General features: G+C 47.4%; 1 protein-coding gene across 2 annotated transcripts in view; it reads right to left on the reverse strand.

Annotated features, from left to right (window-relative positions):
* The window catches only part of LOC139379090 (TBC1 domain family member 14-like), a 63,453-nt gene that overhangs the window by 24,699 nt on the left and 16,338 nt on the right, over window positions 1-22,416 (reverse strand). For both annotated transcript variants that reach the window (XM_071121889.1, XM_071121890.1), the window contains exon 4: window positions 14,335-14,452. In XM_071121889.1, coding sequence (XP_070977990.1) covers window positions 14,335-14,452 — 118 coding nt within the window. The remainder of the gene's footprint in view (window positions 1-14,334; window positions 14,453-22,416) is intronic.

Below are 22,416 nucleotides of genomic sequence, written 5' to 3' on the forward strand. Positions count from 1 at the left end.
GATTGAAGCGAGAGAGAGAATAAAAAAAATTACACAAAAAAAAAAAAAGTCAGTTAAGAACAAATTCTTATTTACAAGGATGACCTACACCGGTCAAACCCGGACGACGCACTCCCAATCACAGCCGGTTGTGAAACATCCTGGAATCGAACCGGGGTGTCTGTCGTGACGCCTCTAGCACTGTGAGGCCTCAGACCTCTGCACCACTCGGGAGCCCCCACACTGCAGGATCAGAGCCACTACTCTCAAACCCCCCCCCAGCCCTCAGTACTTTATGTAGCCTTATGTAAAGCATTATCACCCCACTGCAGAGACCCAGATTCAGCAGACAGTACTTAGAGCTTACTAAGCCAGAGTTGGCATACCATTCAGATTCTTCCAGGGCCCGTTTCCTTGCCACACACGCAGTACTTTCCCGTGCTGAAATGATGCTTTTACAGATACTGCATTACAACTATGGAACAACAGTTTAACTTAAACCAAACAGAGTCCAGAGCCGTATATAACCATATATCACACTGCTCTGGCTGAGTCCATGCTTGAGTCCTGTCAGCATATAGGTACAGTGAACTAAAGGGGACTGTTGACAGACAGTACAATGTTCTAAAGACTGTAGTGAATGGGGGTGAGCAACCGGGGAGGAAGCCTTCCCAGCTAGCCAGGGGATGGGGGTAAGCACTACTGACCGAAGGGGAGGAGGGGAGCAGAAATCTGGCACCTCTGCAACGACATTGCAGGTGCCTCAAGCAAGGTGAAAGGAAACACAGGCTGTCTGAGCGTGAGAGAGAAAACGAGAGAGGGAAGAGGAAAATGAGTGTGTGTGTTACATAAATGGTAAGGAATATTCTGCCCTACCACGCAAAAAAGGTTCTGCCCTACCACGCAAAAAAGGTTCTCCCCTATTCTGCCCTACCACGCAAAAAAGGTTCTCCCCTATTCTGCCCTACCACGCAAAAAAGGTTCTCCCCTATTCTGCCCTACCACGCAAAAAAGGTTCTCCCCTATTCTGCCCTACCACACAAAAAAGGTTCTCCCCTATTCTGCCCTACCACGCAAAAAAGGTTCTCCCCTATTCTGCCCTACCACGCAAAAAAGGTTCTCCCCTATTCTGCCCTACCACGCAAAAAAGGTTCTCCCCTATTCTGCCCTACCACGCAAAAAAGGTTCTCACCTATTCTGCCCTACCACGCAAAAAAGGTTCTCCCCTATTCTGCCCTACCAAGCAAAAAAGGTTCTCCCCTATTCTGCCCTACCACGCAAAAAAGGTTCTCCCCTATTCTGCCCTACCACACAAAAAAGGTTCTCCCCTATTCTGCCCTACCACGCAAAAAAGGTTCTCCCCTATTCTGCCCTACCACGCAAAAAAGGTTCTCCCCTATTCTGCCCTACCACGCAAAAAAGGTTCTCCCCTATTCTGCCCTACCACGCAAAAAAGGTTCTCCCCTATTCTGCCCTACCACGCAAAAAAGGTTCTCCCCTATTCTGCCCTACCACGCAAAAAAGGTTCTCCCCTATTCTGCCCTACCACGCAAAAAAGGTTCTCCCCTACCAAGCAAAAAAGGTTCTCCCCTATTCTGCCCTACCACGCAAAAAAGATTCTGCCCTACCAAGCAAAAAGGTTCTCCCCTATTCTGCCCTACCACGCAAAAAAGGGATCCCCTATTCTGCCCTACCAAGCAAAAAAGGTTCTCCCCTATTCTGCCCTACCAAACAAAAAAGGTTCTCCCCTATTCTGCCCTACCACGCAAAAAAAGTTCTCCCCTATTCTGCCCTACCACGCAAAAAAGGTTCTCCCCTATTCTGCCCTACCACGCAAAAAAGGTTCTCCCCTATTCTGCCCTACCACGCAAAAAAGGTTCTCCCCTACCAAGCAAAAAAGGTTCTCCCCTATTCTGCCCTACCACGCAAAAAAGATTCTGCCCTACCAAGCAAAAAGGTTCTCCCCTATTCTGCCCTACCACGCAAAAAAGGGATCCCCTATTCTGCCCTACCAAGCAAAAAAGGTTCTCCAATTCTGCCCTACCAAGCAAAAAGGGTTCCCCCATTCTGCCCTACCAAGCAAAAAAGGTTCTCCCATTCTGCCCTACCACGCAAAAAGGGTTCTCCCATTCTGCCCTACCACGCAAAAAGGGTTCTCCCATTCTGCCCTACCAAGCAAAAAGGTTCTCCCCTATTCTGCCCTACCACGCAAAAAAGGGATCCCCTATTCTGCCCTACCAAGCAAAAAGGGTTCTCCCATTCTGCCCTACCAAGCAAAAAAGGTTCTCCCATTCTGCCCTACCACGCAAAAAGGGTTCTCCCATTCTGCCCTACCACGCAAAAAGGGTTCTCCCATTCTGCCCTACCAAGCAAAAAGGTTCTCCCCTATTCTGCCCTACCACGCAAAAAATGGGATCCCCTATTCTGCCCTACCAAGCAAAAAAGGTTCTCCCATTCTGCCCTACCAAGCAAAAAGGGTTCTCCCATTCTGCCCTACCAAGCAAAAAAGGTTCTCCCATTCTGCCCTACCACGCAGAAGGGTTCTCCCATTCTGCCCTACCACGCAAAAAGGGTTCTCCCATTCTGCCCTACCAAGCAAAAAGGGTTCTCCCATTCTGCCTTTTATTTACTTTAGTTTCACAGTAACTTTATGCAGTTACTGCTAACATCACCCCCCATTCTCTCTAAAACATAGAGGGTTACCTGTCTCGAGGGGAACATGCATAGTTACAACAAGGCCAGGGTTTCATTAACTTACTCTCATTTCCTGGTGACGTAAGAGGTTCTCTTTGGGCCTGTCTGTCTGTCTGTCTGCCTGCCGCCGTAGGCACAGCGTTCTGATGGCAGGATACTTGTCCACATGATTAAACATGTATTTAATGGTCGCAAAAATTACAACTAATTTTCTACCAAATTAGCAGTTGGTGCCCTTTTTGCTTTGCAGGGCAGTACAGTCATGATAGCCTTGTAGGGCAGTACAGTCATGATAGCCTTGTAGGGCAGTACAGTCATTATAGCCTTGTAGGGCAGTACAGTCATGATAGCCTTGTAGGGCAGTACAGTCATGATAGCCTTGTAGGGCAGTACAGTCATGATAGCCTTGTAGGGCAGTACAGTCATGATAGCCTTGTAGGGCAGTACAGTCATGATAGCCAAGTGCTTCTGCTTCCTCACTAGTCACAGGCTGAGAGAGCAGTTTACTGCATGGCCTCGGATTAGTACTGTAGTAAACACATCTACCAAACAGACGGTTGGCGTCACACCCATCCCCTCACCCCCCCGACGGCGGAATCCTATTTCAGCGACCACAAACACATGGAACTAACAGCCTCTGTGTGAATTAGCCTTTCACTGCTACTGCTAGGATGTCATAACATTGACTTGGTGTTTGTTCGGCGTCGAGGCTGGTCACGTAATCAAATAGTGAGATGGGCTTTAGTGCTTTTAGCGACTCCAGTGGCAACGGTATCCCAGGGTTACCTGTCTCGAGGGGAACATGCATAGTTACGACAAGGACAGTGTTTCATTAACTTACTCTCATTTCCTGGTGACGTAAGAGGTTCTCTTACGGCCTGGCCTGTCTGTCTGTCTGTCTGCCGCCGTTGGCACAGCGTTCTGATGGTGTTGGAGAGGACAAACAGGCTTAGCAATAAGCACAGCGACAGTATAGGGTATAGTCGAGGGGTTACCTGTAGAAGCAATGCCTTACTGACATTAAAATGGCCACTAAAAGAGGCTGATAAAGTTGTATTGTAATAGTCTACTGCTAGACAGGGCAGACTGACAACAAAATGGAAGACATTAGTTTTTTTTCTATGAACCATGTGAAGACCACTAGCAGGGGGCCAATACCACTGCAGAGCATAGCTCCTTCTAATCCACTACTTTTAATGGAGTTGAACATACGCTCGTCTAGTGCACAGCCAGGAAATGTTTGGAAAGTCCATTTCCAGCACTGGGTCAAGACCGAGCACTCCACATCTCGTTCCTTCTCTCCCGCAATATACATATATGAGTGAGTGAGTGAGTGAGTGAGTGAGTGAGAGAGAGAGAACAAACACCAGACACTTCCACAGGGAAAACATTAGGGCTCGGAACTGCCAGGGACCTCACGATACGATATTATCATGATACTTAGGTGCCGATACGATACGTATTGCGATTCTATATGTATTGCAATTCGATACTGTGATTTTATTGCGATTCAAATGTTACAAACATATTGCTCACCATATGTCTGCGTCAGTCATGGAAATAAAAGTGCTGAAAACAAAATTGTCTTCCTATTTAAAAAGAAGAGGAGAACAAACTATGAAGGAAGAACACTGGAGTTTGTTCAGGTACAGCCAACTAGGGCAAAAATATTAATATATATTGTCAAAACGATATGATATATTGTCAAAAAATAATATCCTGATATTTAACTGTACTCACCCCCCCACCATTACTAGAAAGCATGAGTCTACGCAAAACAACACCTTTACTGGGAAAACAGCCTGTTGTGTTTCATAGACAGCTCGTATAACAAACAGATACACTAACGGACAAATCTAATACAAGTACATCGGTCATCATAAGCTGGCAAAATACCTTTAAAAATAAATAAAAAATTCACACACACACTTCACCTCAGAGAGATGAGCTGAAAGACGATGATGTGTAAAAGCTAAGCCCTTGCTGTCCTCTACCTCCCGCTGTCTCGCCATCATTCCATCTCTTTCTACTCATTTTTCCTTCTGTCAGACAGGGGGAGACAGGGGGAGAGAGAAAGAGAGAGGAGAGACTGTAGACTGCTGTGCTCGCCCCCTCATCGCGTCGAGCTGACAAACACACACACACACACACACACACGCTCACTCACCATGAACGCTACAGTTTCCGTACAGACACCCAGAACAACCAAGAGGGTTTAAACTCCACAAACCGTCATGGCTGCTCCCGTTGGCCCAGCTACAGCCCACACAGAGGACGAAGTGGTCAGGGTGACAGCGGGCCTGTCGATAGGACACACCCCCTGCTGGAGGTGATGCATGATACCGCCTCCTCTCCCTCTGTCACTCAGTCCCTCTCTCTCTCTTGCTCTCTCTCCCCCCTCTCAGCGTGCAGACGCAACACTGAGGCACTGAATCAGTGAGGAACCTAGAGGATCAGTGTGTGTGTGTGTGTGTGTGTGTGTGTGTGTGTGTGAGTGAGAGTGTCTGCAGCGCCTCGCTCTATTAGTCGCTGCGCTGAAAAAGGAGCCAGCCACTTTAATCAACCCCAGAGTGATGAATACAGCATCCATGTCTCATCCACTCGGCACTCTGACAGCGATGCCTTGGGGTCAGCTTTTTATTCTCTCCCTACATTTCCCTCCCCGTCTCTGTGAATTATAGCCTGCTTCGCCTTGAAGACGGTGACGTCAGTGAGTCTTTGTTCTTCCGTGTCCAGCAACTCTGTTTAGCCTCAGAGGGGGAGGGCCTAAGCTAACGGGGAACAGGGATTGGTTGACTTCCAGGTGATTGACGGGTAAGTACTGGTGGGATAAGGGGGGCTATGAAACAACTACATTTCCTGCAGGCAACGGGGGGGGCTCGATAATTGAATTCCGTCCGAGCACTCTCAAAGTGCTAAAAGTTATTGATGAAAGAAAAAGGGCTTATAGTGTTATGGTGAAATAAAAGCAGGAGAAATACAGCAGCAAACTAAGAAAACACTGACTCATTGCCCACAGGACATTGGCCACACCCCCTGCCATCAGCCAGCGGTTGCCATGGCGAGACAATAGTGTCCAGACAGGTGCTGAAAATCTAGCCTTGCCATCCGAGCCCAGGCACCAGGGATAGGGTTACCACCGGAGGTGAAAATGCTTTACGCTAGACCAGGTTAACAGTGCAGGGGATAGGTGTTGTAGCCCGTCCGGGTTAGAAAAAAAACGACACTGTCCACACTGAAAGGATAAAATGGCCTCTTTAAATCGGAGGACCCTGGGTAATGCTTTCACGTCAAGGTTCACACTATCACTGTAGTCAGATACAACAATGGCACATGTATGATGGTTATAGGCAGGTTATATATATATATATATATATATACACACACACACACACACACACACACACAATACCAGTCAAAATTTGACACAAAGGGTTTTTCTTTATTTTTACTATTTTCTACATTGTAGAATAATCCTGAATACATAAATACTATGAAATAACACATATAGAATCATGTAGTAACCAAAAAAAAGTTAAATAATTCTAAATATATTTTATATTTGAGATTCTTCTGTAAATTAAGTAGCCACCATTTTCCTTGATGACAGCTTTGCACACTCTTGGCATTCTCTCAACCAGCTTCACCTGGAATGCTTTTTGATGTGCTAAGCACTTGTTGGCTGCTTTTCCTTCACTCTGTGGTACAACCCATCCCAAACCACCTCAATTGGGTTGAGGTCATCTGATGCAGTACTCCATCACTCTCCTTGGTCAAATAGCCCTTACAGAGACTGGAGTTGTGTTGGGTGATTGTCCTGATGAAAAACAAATGAGTGGGATAAAGCGCAAACCAGGTGGGATGGCATATCACTGCAGAATGCTGGTTAAGTGCGACTTGAATTATAAATAGATTTACCGAAAGTGTCACTAGCAAAGCACCCCCACACCACCTCCTCCATGCTTCACAGCGGGAACTACACATGCGGAGATCATCCGTTTACCAAATCTGTGTCTCACAAAGACACGGCTGTTGGAACCAAAAATCTCTGACCAAAGGACAGATTTCAACCCATTTAATTATATATTGCTTGTGCTTCTTGGCCCTAGAAAGTCTCTTCTCATTATTGGTGTCCTTTAGTAGTGGTTTCTTTGCAGCAATTTGACCATAAAGGCCTGATTTCACACAGTCTCACCTGAACAGTTGATGTTGAGATGTGTCTGTTACTTGAACTCTGTGAAGCATTTATTTGGCCTGCAATCGGAGGCTGGTAACTCTAATGAACTTATCCTCTGCAGCAGAGGTAACTCTGTGTCATCCTTTCCTGTGGCAGTCCTTGTGAGAACCAGTTTCATCATAGTGCTTGATGGTTTTTGCGACTGCATTTGTTAATTAAAATGCATTCCAGGTGACTCCCTCATGAAGCTGGTTGAAAGAATGCCAAGAGTGTGCAATGCTCAAATATATTTTTAATTTGTTTAATAGTTTTTGATAACTACATGATTGAATGTTTTGATGTCTTCACTATTATTCCACAATGGAGAATATAGTAAAATAGAAATCCTTGAATGAGTAGGTATCCAAACCTTTGACTAGTACTGTGTGTATGTACAGTTGAAGTCGGAAGTTTACATACACCTTAGCCAAATACGTTTATTAGTTTACATACCCTACATTACTCATATGTATATACTGTACTCTATACCATCTACTGCCTCTTTCCTATGCCGTTATGTACCATCACTCATTCATATATCTTTATGTACATATTCTTTATCCCTTTACACTTGTGTGTATAAGGTAGTAGTTTTGGAATTGTTAGGTTAGGTTACTCGTTAGTTATTACTGCATTGTCGGAACTAGAAGCACAAGCATTTCGCTACATTCGCATTAACATCTGCTAACCATGTACATGTGACAAAAAAATTGATTTGATTTTGAACTCAGTTTTCACAATACTGAGATTTAATCTTAGTATAAATTCCCTGTCTTAGATCAGTTAGGATCACCACTTTATTTTAAGAATGTGAAATGTCAGAATAATAGTAGAGAGAATGATTTATTTCAGCTTGTATTTCTTTCATCACATTCCCAGTGGGTCAGAAGTTTACATACACTCAATTAGTATCTGGTAGCATTGCCTTTAAACTGTTTAACTAGGGTCAAACATTTCGGGTAGCCTTTCACAAGCTTCCCACAATAAGTTGGGCGAAATTTGACCAATTCCTCCTGACAGAGCTGTTGTAACGGAGTCCGGTTTGTAGGCCTCCTTGCTAGCCCATGCTTTTTCAGGTCTGCCCACAAATGTTCTATGGGATTGAGGTCAGAGCTTTGTGATGGTCACTCCAATACCTTGACTTTGTTGTCCTTAAGCCATTTTGCCATAACTGTGGAAGTATGCTTGGGGTCATTGTCCATTTGGAAGACCCATTTACGACCAAGCTTTAACTTTAAGCTTTAACTGATGTCTTGAGAAGTTGCTTCAATATATCCACATAATTTTCCTACATCATGATGCTATCTATTTTGCGAAGTGCACCAGTCCCCCCTGCAGCAAAGCACCCCCACAACATGATGCTGCCACCAATGTGCTTCACGGTTGGGATGGTGTTCTTCGGCTTGCAAGCCTCCCCCTTTTTCCTCCAAACATAACGATGGTCATTATGGCCAAACGGTTCTATTTTTGTTTCATCAGACCAGAGGACATTTCTCCAGAAAGTACTATCTTTGTCCCCATGTGCAGTTGCAAACCGTAGTCTGGCTTTTTTAATGGTGGTTTTGGAGCAGTGGCCTCTTCCTTGCTCAGTGGCCTTTCAGGTTATGTCAATATAAGACTCGTTTTACTGTGGATTTAGATACTTCTGTACCTGTTTCCTCCAGCATCTTCACAAGGCCCTTTGCTGTTGTTCTAGGACTGATTTGCACTTTTCACACCAAAGTACGTTCATCTCTAGGAGACAGAACGCGTCTCCTTCCTGAGCAGTATGACAGCTGCGAGGTCCCATGGTGTTTATACTTGCGTACTATTGTTTGTACAGATGAACGTGGTACATTCAGGCGTTTGGAAGTTGCTCCCAAGGATGAACCAGAATTGTGGAGGTTGACAATTTTTTTTCTGCAAGCAAAGACACAAATTACGTCAATTAGCCTATCAGAAGCTGCTACAGCCATGACATTATTTTCAGAGATTTTCCAAGCTGTTTAAAAAGGCACAGTCAACTTAGTGTATGTAAACTTCTGACCCACTGGAATTGTGATACAGTGATATAAGTGAAATAATCTGTCTCAACAATTGTTGGAAAAATTACTTGGACTCCTTGTTCCTCTTTACGCTGAAGATAGTTCGTAATGACTTTCCCTGTATGTTTGGGGTCGTTGTCATGCTGCAGAATAAATTTGGGGCCAATCAGATGCCTCCCTGATGGTATTGCATGATGGATAAGTATCTTCCTGTACTTCTCAGCATTGAGGAGACCATTAATTCTGACCAAATACCCAACTCCATTTGCAGAAATGCAGCCCCAAACTTGCAAGGAACCTCCACCATGCTTCACTGTTGAACCTCCACCATGCTTCACTGTTGAACCTCCACCATGCTTCACTGTTGCCTGCAGGCCCTCATTCGTGTACCGCTCCCCAGCCCTTCGGCGAACAAACTGCCTTCTGCTACAGTCAAATATCTGACTCCTCAGTCCAGAGCACCTGCTGACATTTTTCTGCATAGTTGAGTCGCTTGGCCTTGTTTCCACATCGGAGGTATGGCCTTTAGACCGCAAGTCTTCCACGAAGGCCACTTCTGACCAGACTTCTCCAGACAGTAGATGGGTGTTCCAGGGTCCCACTGTTTTCTGACAATTCTGATCCGATGGCACTGCTGGACATATTCCGATGGCGAAGTGAAGTAAGCATGATGCGTCTTTCATCTGCTGCACCAAGTTTCCTTAGTCACGGCGTCAACGGTCCTCAACGTTGACCGTTTCTCTGCGCTTCTTCTTCTTCAAAAAAAGAGCTTGGACATCTGGAAGCCCCTGTCTGTCTGGGAGACACCTTACTGATGCAGTATAACTCCCTTGTGTCTTGTTGATGGGCTCAGTTTTGCCATGGTGTATGACTTTTGACAGTAAACGGTCTTCAGCAACCTCACCTTGTTAGCCGAGTTTGGCTGTTCCTCACAGTGTTATTCCCCCTACACAGCTGTTTCAGTTAATGATTGTGTTTCAACCTACATATTGAATTGATGATCATTAGCACCTGTTTGGTATAATGGTTTAATCATACACTGGACTATATGCCTACCACATCCCTGACTTTGTGCAAATGTACCTACATACCAAGAATGAATGCTGTTTTGAAGGCAAAGGGTGGTCACAACAAATATGGATTTGATTTAGATGCTTCTTCTGTTCACTCACTTTGTATTTTTGTTAATTGATAAAACTTGAATATTAACATGTCCATTTTTTGAAAGCATTCTTACTTTATAGCATTTTTTCACACCTGCCTAAAAACTCTTGCAAGGTACTGTATATAAATAAATAAATAAAACAAACAAACATAGGCCCTTTAGCAGATGCTTTTATCCAAAGCGACTTACAGTCAGTCGTACATTTTAAAATTGGTGGTCCTGGGAATTGAACCCATTATCGTGGTGTTGCAAGCGCCATGCCCTACCAACTGAGCTACAGAGGTAAGTGGGTACAAGGGCAGACATGGGTCATTTCAGGCCCCGCTGCCTATAGTCAAGCGGTGTTCCTGAAGGGCTTCTAAATCCAAGCAAACAATCAACCCTAGCAGCAGCAGGTAAAGTTAAGCGAGAGGATGAAGAGGTCCAGAAAAGACACCATTTCAATCCTTCTAGCGATATAGAGTGAAGCTACTGCTCGTCCAGTTGTAGTCAGACATAATGTCAGGGCTCGGAGGAAGTACAGGCCTTTTTGTTAGGCTTGATAGCATGGATTAAATTTGCTATAATTTTACATCCTCGGCCTCCTTGGTGTTCTTTCCTTTTTATGGGTTCAGTGAGAGTACCTATGTAATTGTACAACAGGAAGTCGGTGGCACCTTAATTGGGGAGAACGGGCTCGTGGTAATGACTGGAGCGGAATCAGTGGAATGGTATCAAATACATCAAACACATGGTTTCCATTGTTTCAATGTGTTTGATGCCGTTCCATTCGCTGTGTTCCAGACATTATTATGAGCTGTTCTCCCCTCAGCAGCCTCCACTGAATTGTACAGATATTTGTTCTTCCATACACCAGGCACCATTCATAGTAGCCTGAGAACAGACCGCATACTGTTGTTCTAAGTAAAGGCCTACCACAGGTATGTCAACACCGTGAGGGGGATGTCCTTAGACACAGAGCAGGTAACAGACCCGCATACTGTTGTTCTAAGTAAAGGCCTACCACAGGTATGTCAACACCGTGAGGGGGATGTCCTTAGACACAGAGCAGGTAACAGACCCGCATACTGTTGTTCTAAGTAAAGGCCTACCACAGGTATGTCAACACCGTGAGGGGGATGTCCTTAGACACAGAGCAGGTAACAGACCCGCATACTGTTGTTCTAAGTAAAGGCCTACCACAGGTATGTCAACACCGTGAGGGGGATGTCCTTAGACACAGAGCAGGTAACAGACCCTCATACTGTTGTTCTAAGTAAAGGCCTACCACAGGTATGTCAACACCGTGAGGGGGATGTCCTTAGACACAGAGCAGGTAACAGACCCGCATACTGTTGTTCTAAGTAAAGGCCTACCACAGGTATGTCAACACCGTGAGGGGGATGTCCTTAGACACAGAGCAGGTAACAGACCCGCATACTGTTGTTCTAAGTAAAGTAAATATTTCAGTGTTTGATCGAAGCAATTCGACGCTTGATTGACTTCATGATATGTATGGGTCTAAAACGCATGAATGCATTTAGCTCGATATAACTTTACCACTTGACCTGACTTGTCCTGACTTTTACCACTTGACTTGACCTGAACCACAGCTGTGAAGATGTGACATCACTTTAGTACACTAACACTGTGTGTGAGTTTGTGTGTGAGTGTGAGACACAGGGGAACAGGATGCGAGTCCAGCTGTAAACAGAGACCAACTTCCCCCCTGACCAGTCCAAAGCATCACCGGGGTGTGGCACACTGCCCTCCAGGACATCGACAGCACCCGGTGTCACAAGAAAGCCAAGAAGCTCGACCTCGGCCACCCGGGCCACCATCTGCTCACGCCGCTACCATCTGGAAGGCGGAAATAGTACAGGTGCATAAAAGCTGGGACTGAGAGAGACTGAGAAAGAGCTTCAATCTCCAGGCCATCAGACTGTTAAGCAGCCATCACTGGCCGGTCTCTACCCAGTACCCTGCCCAGAACCTTAGAGGCTGCTGCCCTATGAGTCATTGAACATGTTGAATCATGTTTACATACTGTTTCACCCACTTTATGTGTAGGGTGTTCACTCACTGCTCTAGAATGTAGTGAAATACTGGTCAATTCAAGAGGGTGATAATAAATTAATGTCTAGACCCATTTTTGTTTTGCCTATGCCATTATGAATCACATTCAACTAATCGTTAGATTGTACTCGACAATATTATAACATGAATATGTTAACAGTGTTGATTAAATAACAATGATATATAAATATACATACATACATACATACATACATACATACATACTGCTCAAAAAAATAAAGGGAACACTAAAATAACACATCCTAAATCTGAATGAATGAAATATTCTTATTAAATACTTTTTTCTTTACATAGTTGAATGTGCTGACAACAAAATCACACAAAAATTATCAATGGAAATCAAATTTATCAACCCATGGAGGTCTGGATTTGGAGTCACACTCAAAATTAAAGTGGAAAACCACACTACAGGCTGATCCAACTTTGATGTAATGTCCTTAAAAGTCAAAATGAGACCTCCCCATACAACGCCTGGGCATGCTCCTGATGAGGTGGCGGATGGTCTCCTGAGGGATCTCCTCCCAGACCTGGACTAAAGCATCCGCCAACTCCTGGACAGTCTGTGGTGCAACGTGGCGTTGGTGGATGGAGCGAGACATGATGTCCCAGAGGTGCTCAATTGGATTCAGGTCTGGGGAACGGGCGGGCCAGTCCATAGCATCAATGCCTTCCTCTTGCAGGAACTGCTGTAACACTCCAGCCACATGAGGTCTAGCATTGTCTTGCATTAGGAGGAACCCAGGGCCAACCACACTAGCATATGGTCTCACAAGGGGTCTGAGGATCTCATCTCGGTACCTAATGGCAGTCAGGCTACCTCTGGCGAGCACATGGAGGGCTGTGCGGCCCCCCAAAGAAATGCCACCCCACACCATGACTGACCCACCGCCAAACCGGTCATGCTGGAGGATGTTGCAGGCAGCAGAACGTTCTCCACGGCATCTCCAGACTGTCACATGTGCTCAGTGTGAACCTGCTTTCATCTGTGAAGAGCACAGGGCGCCAGTGGCAAATTTGCCAATCTTGGTGTTCTCTGGCAAATGCCAAACATCCTGCACGGTGTTGGGCTGTAAGCACAACCCCCCCACCTGTGGACGTCGGGCCCTCATACCACCCTAGTGGAGTCTGTTTCTGACCGTTTGAGCAGACACATGCACATTTGTGGCCTGCTGGAGGTCATTTTGCAGGGCTCTGGCAGTGCTCCTCCTGCTCCTCCTTGCACAAAGGCGGAGGTAGTGGTCTTGCTGCTGGGTTGTTGCCTCCTCCACGTCTCCTAGTGTACTGGCCTGTCTCCTGGTAGCGCCTCCATGCTCTGGACACTACGCTCACAGACACAGAAAACCTTCTTGCCACAGCTCGTATTGATGTGCCATCCTGGATGAGCTGCACTACCTGAGCCACTGGTGTGGGTTGTAGACTCCGTCTCATGCTACCACTAGAGTGAAAGCACCGCCAGCATTCAAAAGTGACCAAAACATCAGCCAGGAAGCATAGGAACTGAGAAGTGGTCTGTGATCACCACCTGTAGAACCACTCCTTTATTGGTCGGTGTCTTGCTAATTGCCTATCATTTCCACCTGTTGTCTATTCCATTTGCACAACAGCATGTGGAATTTATTGTCAATCAGTGTTGCTTCCTAAGTGGACAGTTTGATTTCACAGAAGTGTGATTGACTTGGAGTTACATTGTGTTGTTTAAGTGTTCCCTTTATTTTTTTGAGTAGTGTGTGTGTGTGTATATATACATATATATATATTTCGGGTCTCTGACATTGCTCGTTCTGATATTCATTTCTATTTAATTTGTTATTGTTAGGTATTACTGCAATGTTAGACCTAGAAACACAATAATTTCTCAGCGATAACATCTGCAAATCTGTGAATGCGAGCAGGTCATGATTTGATTTTGACCCTCAGGTCACAGGCCCCCCCCCATTAGGTTACATTAACCAAAGCTCTTGGAAGATTTGAGATCCTAATCAAATCTAATCAACGCTGACCTTTTGCCCCCAGCTGTCTCAGCTGAGCCACAGTGTCAGTGTGATCCATATTACTGAGGGTAGTGGCTTGTATTAGGAATCAATGGCAACTTACAGATAACATGGATTAACAAATGAGGTAATGTTGTGAAGTAGGCCACAGTGAAGAGTGTGAAGGTTCATTTCATGGTGTGTGTGTACCTTGTGTATTTTCTGGGGGTCCCTCCCATCTCTAGGGGGGACCCTACCAAACAGCTTCCAGCCTGTGTCCTTCTGCTCCACTGGCACAGTGTCCTTCACTTTCTTAGCAAACAGACTCCTGAGAGAGAAAGAGAGAGACAGAACATAGAAATTAAGACATAAAACCCAGAGCCAAAGCTGCACACACACACACACACTCCCTCCACTACTAGGTCAACCCTGAGGCTAAGAACAACGATAATACAATGGCTGATGTGTGAGTGTGTGTGTGTGGTGCATGAGTGAGACAAGCACACTAGCAGAATTCATGGATTTAAACAAAGCCACACAACGAACCAGTGGACTGTTAAAGACCCAGCTAAACCATATGAGGACTGAAGCAGGACAGGGTCAGTGACAGAGCAGGACAGGGTCAGTGACAGAGCAGGCCAGGGTCAGCGACAGAGCACTAGGCTACACCTCCATTTAAAATACCGTCTTGACTTAAAGTAGGTAAAACTAGAGCACAGCGTAAGGAAGATAATAATCTGTGGGGTTGGCATTAAAGAGACAATCCACCGTTTAAATAATAAAGTAGGCATCCTTCCACTGTTTTGGTAAAAAGCTGAGGGATAGGGCTGGAGAAATGTAACCACTCAAATTCTTAGACAGGGCTATAGATGCAATGACCACTATCCATGATATCAACATTATCGTATTAACCATGTTGAGGCTTCTACAATGTAGTAAAACAAGATTCTATTTTGGGTTCTGAAGGGGTACAACTGAGCACCCCCCTATCCACATCGACGGGACAGTAGTGGAGAGGGTAGTAAGTTTTAAGTTCCTCGGCGTACACATCACGGACACACTGAATTGGTCCACCCACACAGACAGCGTGGTGAAGGAGGCGCAGCAGCACCTCTTCAACCTCAGGAGGCTGAAGAAATGTGGCTTGTCACCAAAAGCACTCACAAACTTCTACAGATGGACGATCGAGAGCATCCTGTCGGGCTGTATCACCGCCTGGTACGGCAACTGCTCCGCCCACAACCGTAAGGCTTGGGGGTAGTGAGAGTAGTGAGGTCTGCACAACGCATCACCGGGGGCAAACTACCTGCCCTCCAGGACACCTACACCACCCGATGTCACAGGAAGGCCATAAAGATCATCAAGGACAACAACCACCTGAGCCACTGCCTGTTCACCCCGCTATCATCCAGAAGGCGAGGTCAGTACAGGTGCATCAAAGCTGGGACCGAGAGACTGAAAAACAGCTTCTATCTCAAGGCCATCAGACTGTTAAACAGCCACCACTAACAGTGAGTGGCTGCTGCCAACATACTGACTCAAATCCAGCTCACTTCAATAATGGAAAAATGTATCACTAGCCACTTTAAACAATGCCACTTAATATAATGTTTACATACCTTACATTACTCATCTCATATGTATATACTGTACTCTTTAGGGGAGGTAGGGTATCCTAGTGGTTAGAGTGTTGGACTAGTAACCGCAAGTTCAAATCCCCGAGCTGACAATATGTCGTTCTGAACAAGGCAGTTAACCCACTGTTCCTAGGCCGTCACTGAAAATAAGAATTTGTTCTTAACTGACTTGCCTAGTTAAATAAAGGTAAAATATCATCTACTGCATCTTGCCATCTTTATGTAATACATGTATCACTAGCCACTTTAAACAATGCCACTTTTATGTTTACATACCCTACATTACTCATCTCATATATATATACTGTACTCGATACCATCTACTGCATCTTGCCTATGCCGTTCTGTACCATCACTCATTCATATATCTTTATGTACATATTCTTTACCCCTTTCCACTTGTGTGTATAAGTCTGGCTCATCATTTACTAGAAATTAAGTCTGGCAATTAAGGTCTTATTCAATAAAAAGGAAGTGTTCTCACGCGTTCCATTGGACACAACAGTTTGTAGTACCAAGTACTGGATAAGACCTTCTAATAGGCTAAGAGAAGGCCAGTCAGAACAGTATGTTTAGCTGGGCTAGATGACGTTTAGAACCAAAACGCAAATCTCTATAATAAACGCTTCACTTTCAAGTGGTCTTCATATATCCTTTAACAATAGTTTTTCATGTCACCATCAACATAGCGCTTCAGGATACACAAAGAGACCATGGCTGGCTTCAATTAAAAAAAAGAAAAGAACCGAGAGTGAAAAGAGCCAATTTCCTTGTCGTTAATAGAGGTTAGATAACAGCCTATAAAATGGCATGATGCCATCCAGTTCATTTCCTGTTTTCCGGGGGAGTGAGCTTCTCTTTTCTGCTAGCCAACGTGCTATCAGACCGGTAAGGTTACTACCAATGGTTAGAAAGCAGAACCTCTACAATCATCACTGGAGTCCAAGTGAAAAGCAATTCCGGATAAACCACTGGATAAAAAAAATAAGTAATTTGTTAAGTTGGTGACATAAGTCCTTTTAAGTGAAATGGATGCCTAAGTTACTATGAGCACAAATGACCAACCCAGAAAGTATACTATGAATAAGGAATATTAGGGCAGCAGGTAGCCTAGTGGTTAGATCGTTGGGCCAGTAACCGAAAGGTTGCTAGATCGATATCCCCGAGCTGACAAGGTAAAAATATGTTGTTCTGATCATGAACAAGGCAGTTCACCCACTGTTCCTAGGCCGTCATTGTAAATAAGAATTTGTTCTAAACTGACTCGCCCAGTTAAATAAAATGTTTAATGAATAATGAATGCACTTCCCATACAGCACTGTAACTCTGGAAAGGTAACTTTAGGCCACACTCAAATTCACTGTAACAAAGCATATTACTTTGTGGCACGTCATTGATCACTTATCCAATAATCAATACCTGCTCCCTGACACTCACACAGAGAGCAACACAGACAGCTGGCAAACTGTGTCAATGATTGAATCAAAACCGCAGAGTGAGGTACACCTTAACCTGTTGGTCAGTATATCAACCGAGACTCTGGAGGATACCGGTGAGAGAATGACGTCTGTTTGATATGACCGGTTTGACCCCTGACCCCCCCCCCTAATGGAACCAGTCTCAAATGGCTTCAATCGTAGAGATGCAGGACAGGGGCTTGCTTCTTCCCGTTGTGAAATATCTCCCTAGTTTTCCTAGTTTTTGTCTCCCTAGTTTTCTAGATGTGTACCCTTGAACCTGCCTAATGGTTGCCAAGATCAACAAGACCGCGGCCAGGAACTAGCCAATGAGTAGTTGGTCTTGCTTCAAACAATCTCAGTCTACTTCAAAGCACACAGGTAAAAAAAATAACTGCACTAGACAAACAGAACTTACAGCCAGTTTAAAGTAACCTACAATTACATTCAGATGTCCTTCATCGTTACATAAAAGAAGAGGGACCTTGGATGAGAGGCAAAGACGTGGATTATCATTGGCACCGGTCATTCTGGCTTTCCCAACTAACTCAAAACTGTAGTCTATATCTGAAACGGTCTCTAAAAGCTAGCTTGATTAGCTTAACTAGACCTACCAGTGGTCACCATTGTTTTGACTTCCCAGTCTGGTTAGTTAACCAGGCTATATAGAGAAGAAAACTGGAAAGAAACCTCTCTGAATCAGGGAGGAGGGGGGGGCTGCATCCCATGTCGTCGGCGCTCAGGGGGTTAACTGCCTTGCTCCAGGGCAAAACGGCATATGTTTATCACCTTGCCAGCTTGGGGATTCGAACCAGCAACCTTTTGGTTACTGGCCAACGCCCTTAACCCCAAGACTTCCTGCTGCCAGGCATGGTTTGAACCTGAATATTCTGCACCTTTGTGAAATAGGTAACTCCAGTTGCCCAAGTAAAGGTTCATGACCATTATCGGTGATCTGCCTGACCTGTCGATTATTCTGCGCCCAGGGAGCAACATCAACTCAAATTGCAACAAACATGCAACAATTTCAAAGATTTTACTGAGTTAAAGTTCATAAGGAAATCAGTCAATTAGGCCCTAATCTATGGACTTCACATGACTGGACAGGAGCCGTGGGTGGGCCTAGGAGGGCATAAGCCAACTCACCAGCTAATCCGAATGAGTTGTTCCCAGGGCCTCCCGGCTGGCGTAGTGGTCTAGGGCTGTGCCACCAGAGACTCTGGGTTCGCGCCCAGGCTCTGTTGCAGCCAGCCGCGACCGCGAGGTCCGTGGGGCGACGCACAATTGGCCTAGCGCCGTCCGGGTTAGAGAGGGTTTGGCCGGTAGGGATATTCTTGTCTCATCGCGCACTAGCGACTCCTGTGGCGGGCCGGGCGCAGTGCACAATAATTAAAAAAATAATGAGTTGTTCCCCACAAAACGGATGTGAAGGTCCTGGGCATGGTCTACGGTTGTGAGGCCGGTTGGACGTAATCACTCTAAAATGACGTTGGAGGTGATTTATGGTAGAGAAATTAAGATAAAATGATCTGGCAACAGCTCTGGTGGACATTCCTAGTCAGCATGCCAATTGCACGCTCCCTCAAAACTTGAGACATCTGTGGTATTGTGCGACAAAATTGCACATTTTAGAGTGGCCTTTTATTGTCCCCCAGCACAAGGTGCACCTGTGTAATGATCATGCAGTTGAATCAGCTTCTTGATATGCCACACCGGTCAGATGGATGGATTCTCTTGGCAAAGGAGAAATGCTCACTAACAGGGATGTAAACAAAATGTGCCAAATATTTGAAAGAAATATGCTTTTTGGAAACTTTCTGGTATCTTATATTTCTCAGGTCATGAAACCAACACCTTAGATATCGTGTTAATATTTTTTCAGTGTAGATGAAAGACAGGTGAGGTGCCTATGTATCGCCAGTATGCACAAAATGTTCTTTCAAACTGATCATGCCTTATCAAGAAACATGTTTTGTGACGCACGAACGCACCTTCACCATGAGGGCACGAGTCACCTTCACCATGAGGCCACGAGTCACCTTCACCAGGAGGGCACGAGTCACCTTCACCAGGAGGGCACGAGTCACCTTCACCAGGAGGGCACGAGTCACCTTCACCAGGAGGGCACGAGTCACCTTCACCAGGAGGGCACGAGTCACCTTCACCAGGAGGGCACGAGTCACCTTCACCAGGAGGGCACGAGTCACCTTCACCATGAGGGCACGAGTCACCTTCACCATGAGGGCACGAGTCACCTTCACCAGGAGGCCACGAGTCACCTTCACCAGGAGGCCACGAGTCACCTTCACCAGGAGGCCACGAGTCACCTTCACCAGGAGGGCACGAGTCACCTTCACCAGGAGGGCACGAGTCACCTTCACCAGGAGGCCACGAGTCACCTTCACCAGGAGGCCACGAGTCACCTTCACCAGGAGGCCACGAGTCACCTTCACCAGGAGGCCACGAGTCACCTTCACCAGGAGGCCACGAGTCACCTTCACCAGGAGGCCACGAGTCACCTTCACCAGGAGGCCACGTGTCACCTTCACCAGGAGGCCACGTGTCACCTTCACCAGGAGGCCACGTGTCACCTTCACCAGGAGGCCACGTGTCACCTTCACCATGAGGCCACGAGTCACCTTCACCAGGAGGCCACGAGTCACCTTCACCAGGAGGCCACGAGTCACCTTCACCAGGAGGCCACGAGTCACCTTCACCAGGAGGCCACGAGTCACCTTCACCAGGAGGCCACGAGTCACCTTCACCAGGAGGCCACGAGTCACCTTCACCAGGAGGCCACGAGTCACCTTCACCAGGAGGCCACGTGTCACCTTCACCAGGAGGCCACGTGTCACCTTCACCAGGAGGCCACGTGTCACCTTCACCAGGAGGCCACGTGTCACCTTCACCAGGAGGCCACGTGTCACCTTCACCAGGAGGCCACGTGTCACCTTCACCAGGAGGCCACGTGTCACCTTCACCATGAGGCCACGTGTCACCTTCACCATGAGGCCACGAGTCACCTTCACCAGGAGGCCACGAGTCACCTTCACCAGGAGGCCACGAGTCACCTTCACCAGGAGGCCACGAGTCACCTTCACCAGGAGGCCACGAGTCACCTTCACCAGGAGGCCACGAGTCACCTTCACCAGGAGGCCACGAGTCACCTTCACCAGGAGGCCACGAGTCACCTTCACCATGAGGGCACGAGTCACCTTCACCAGGAGGCCACGTGTCACCTTCACCAGGAGGCCACGTGTCACCTTCACCAGGAGGCCACGTGTCACCTTCACCAGGAGGCCACGTGTCACCTTCACCAGGAGGCCACGTGTCACCTTCACCAGGAGGCCACGTGTCACCTTCACCAGGAGGCCACGTGTCACCTTCACCAGGAGGCCACGTGTCACCTTCACCATGAGGCCACGTGTCACCTTCACCAGGAGGCCACGAGTCACCTTCACCAGGAGGCCACGAGTCACCTTCACCAGGAGGCCACGAGTCACCTTCACCATGAGGGCACGAGTCACCTTCACCATGAGGGCACGAGTCACCTTCACCATGAGGGCACGAGTCACCTTCACCAGGAGGCCACGAGTCACCTTCACCAGGAGGCCACGAGTCACCTTCACCAGGAGGCCACGAGTCACCTTCACCAGGAGGCCACGAGTCACCTTCACCAGGAGGCCACGAGTCACCTTCACCAGGAGGCCACGAGTCACCTTCACCAGGAGGCCACGAGTCACCTTCACCAGGAGGCCACGAGTCACCTTCACCAGGAGGCCACGAGTCACCTTCACCAGGAGGCCACGAGTCACCTTCACCAGGAGGCCACGAGTCACCTTCACCAGGAGGCCACGAGTCACCTTCACCAGGAGGCCACGAGTCACCTTCACCAGGAGGCCACGTGTCACCTTCACCAGGAGGCCACGTGTCACCTTCACCATGAGGCCACGTGTCACCTTCACCATGAGGCCACGTGTCACCTTCACCATGAGGCCACGAGTCACCTTCACCAGGAGGCCTGGGGTCACCTTCACCAGGAGGGCACGAGTCACCTTCACCAGGAGGCCACGAGTCACCTTCACCAGGAGGCCACGAGTCACCTTCACCATCAGGCCACGAGTCACCATCACGAGGAGGCCACCAGTAACCTTCACCAGGAGGCCACGAGTCACCTTCACCAGGAGTGCACAAGTCACCTTCACCAGGAGGGCACGAGTCACCTTCACCAGGAGGGCACGAGTCACCTTCACCAGGAGGGCACGTGTCACCTTCACCAGGAGGCCACGAGTCACCTTCACCAGGAGGCCACGAGTCACCTTCACCAGGAGGCCACGAGTCACCTTCACCATGAGGCCACGTGTCACCTTCACCAGGAGGCCACGAGTCACCTTCACCAGGAGGCCACGAGTCACCTTCACCAGGAGGCCACGTGTCACCTTCACCATGAGGCCACGTGTCACCTTCACCATGAGGCCACGAGTCACCTTCACCATGAGGCCACGAGTCACCTTCACCAGGAGGCCACGAGTCACCTTCACCAGGAGGCCACGAGTCACCTTCACCAGGAGGCCACGAGTCACCTTCACCAGGAGGCCACGAGTCACCTTCACCATGAGGCCACGTGTCACCTTCACCATGAGGCCACGAGTCACCTTCACCAGGAGGCCACGAGTCACCTTCACCATGAGGCCACGTGTCACCTTCCCCATGAGGCCACGTGTCACCTTCACCATGAGGCCACGTGTCACCTTCACCATGAGGCCACGAGTCACCTTCACCAGGAGGCCACGAGTCACCTTCACCAGGAGGCCACGAGTCACCTTCACCAGGAGGCCACGAGTCACCTTCACCAGGAGGCCACGAGTCACCTTCACCAGGAGGCCACGAGTCACCTTCACCAGGAGGCCACGAGTCACCTTCACCAGGAGGCCACGAGTCACCTTCACCAGGAGGCCACGAGTCACCTTCACCAGGAGGCCACGAGTCACCTTCACCATGAGGCCACGTGTCACCTTCACCATGAGGCCACGTGTCACCTTCACCATGAGGCCACGAGTCACCTTCACCATGAGGCCACGAGTCACCTTCACCATGAGGCCACGAGTCACCTTCACCAGGAGGCCACGAGTCACCTTCACCAGGAGGCCACGAGTCACCTTCATGCCAAATACTTCAAACATGTTTTCCCATTCTGC

Source organism: Oncorhynchus clarkii, chromosome 21 (assembly GCF_045791955.1).
Source record: "Oncorhynchus clarkii lewisi isolate Uvic-CL-2024 chromosome 21, UVic_Ocla_1.0, whole genome shotgun sequence".
Taxonomy (NCBI): Eukaryota; Metazoa; Chordata; class Actinopteri; order Salmoniformes; family Salmonidae; genus Oncorhynchus; species Oncorhynchus clarkii.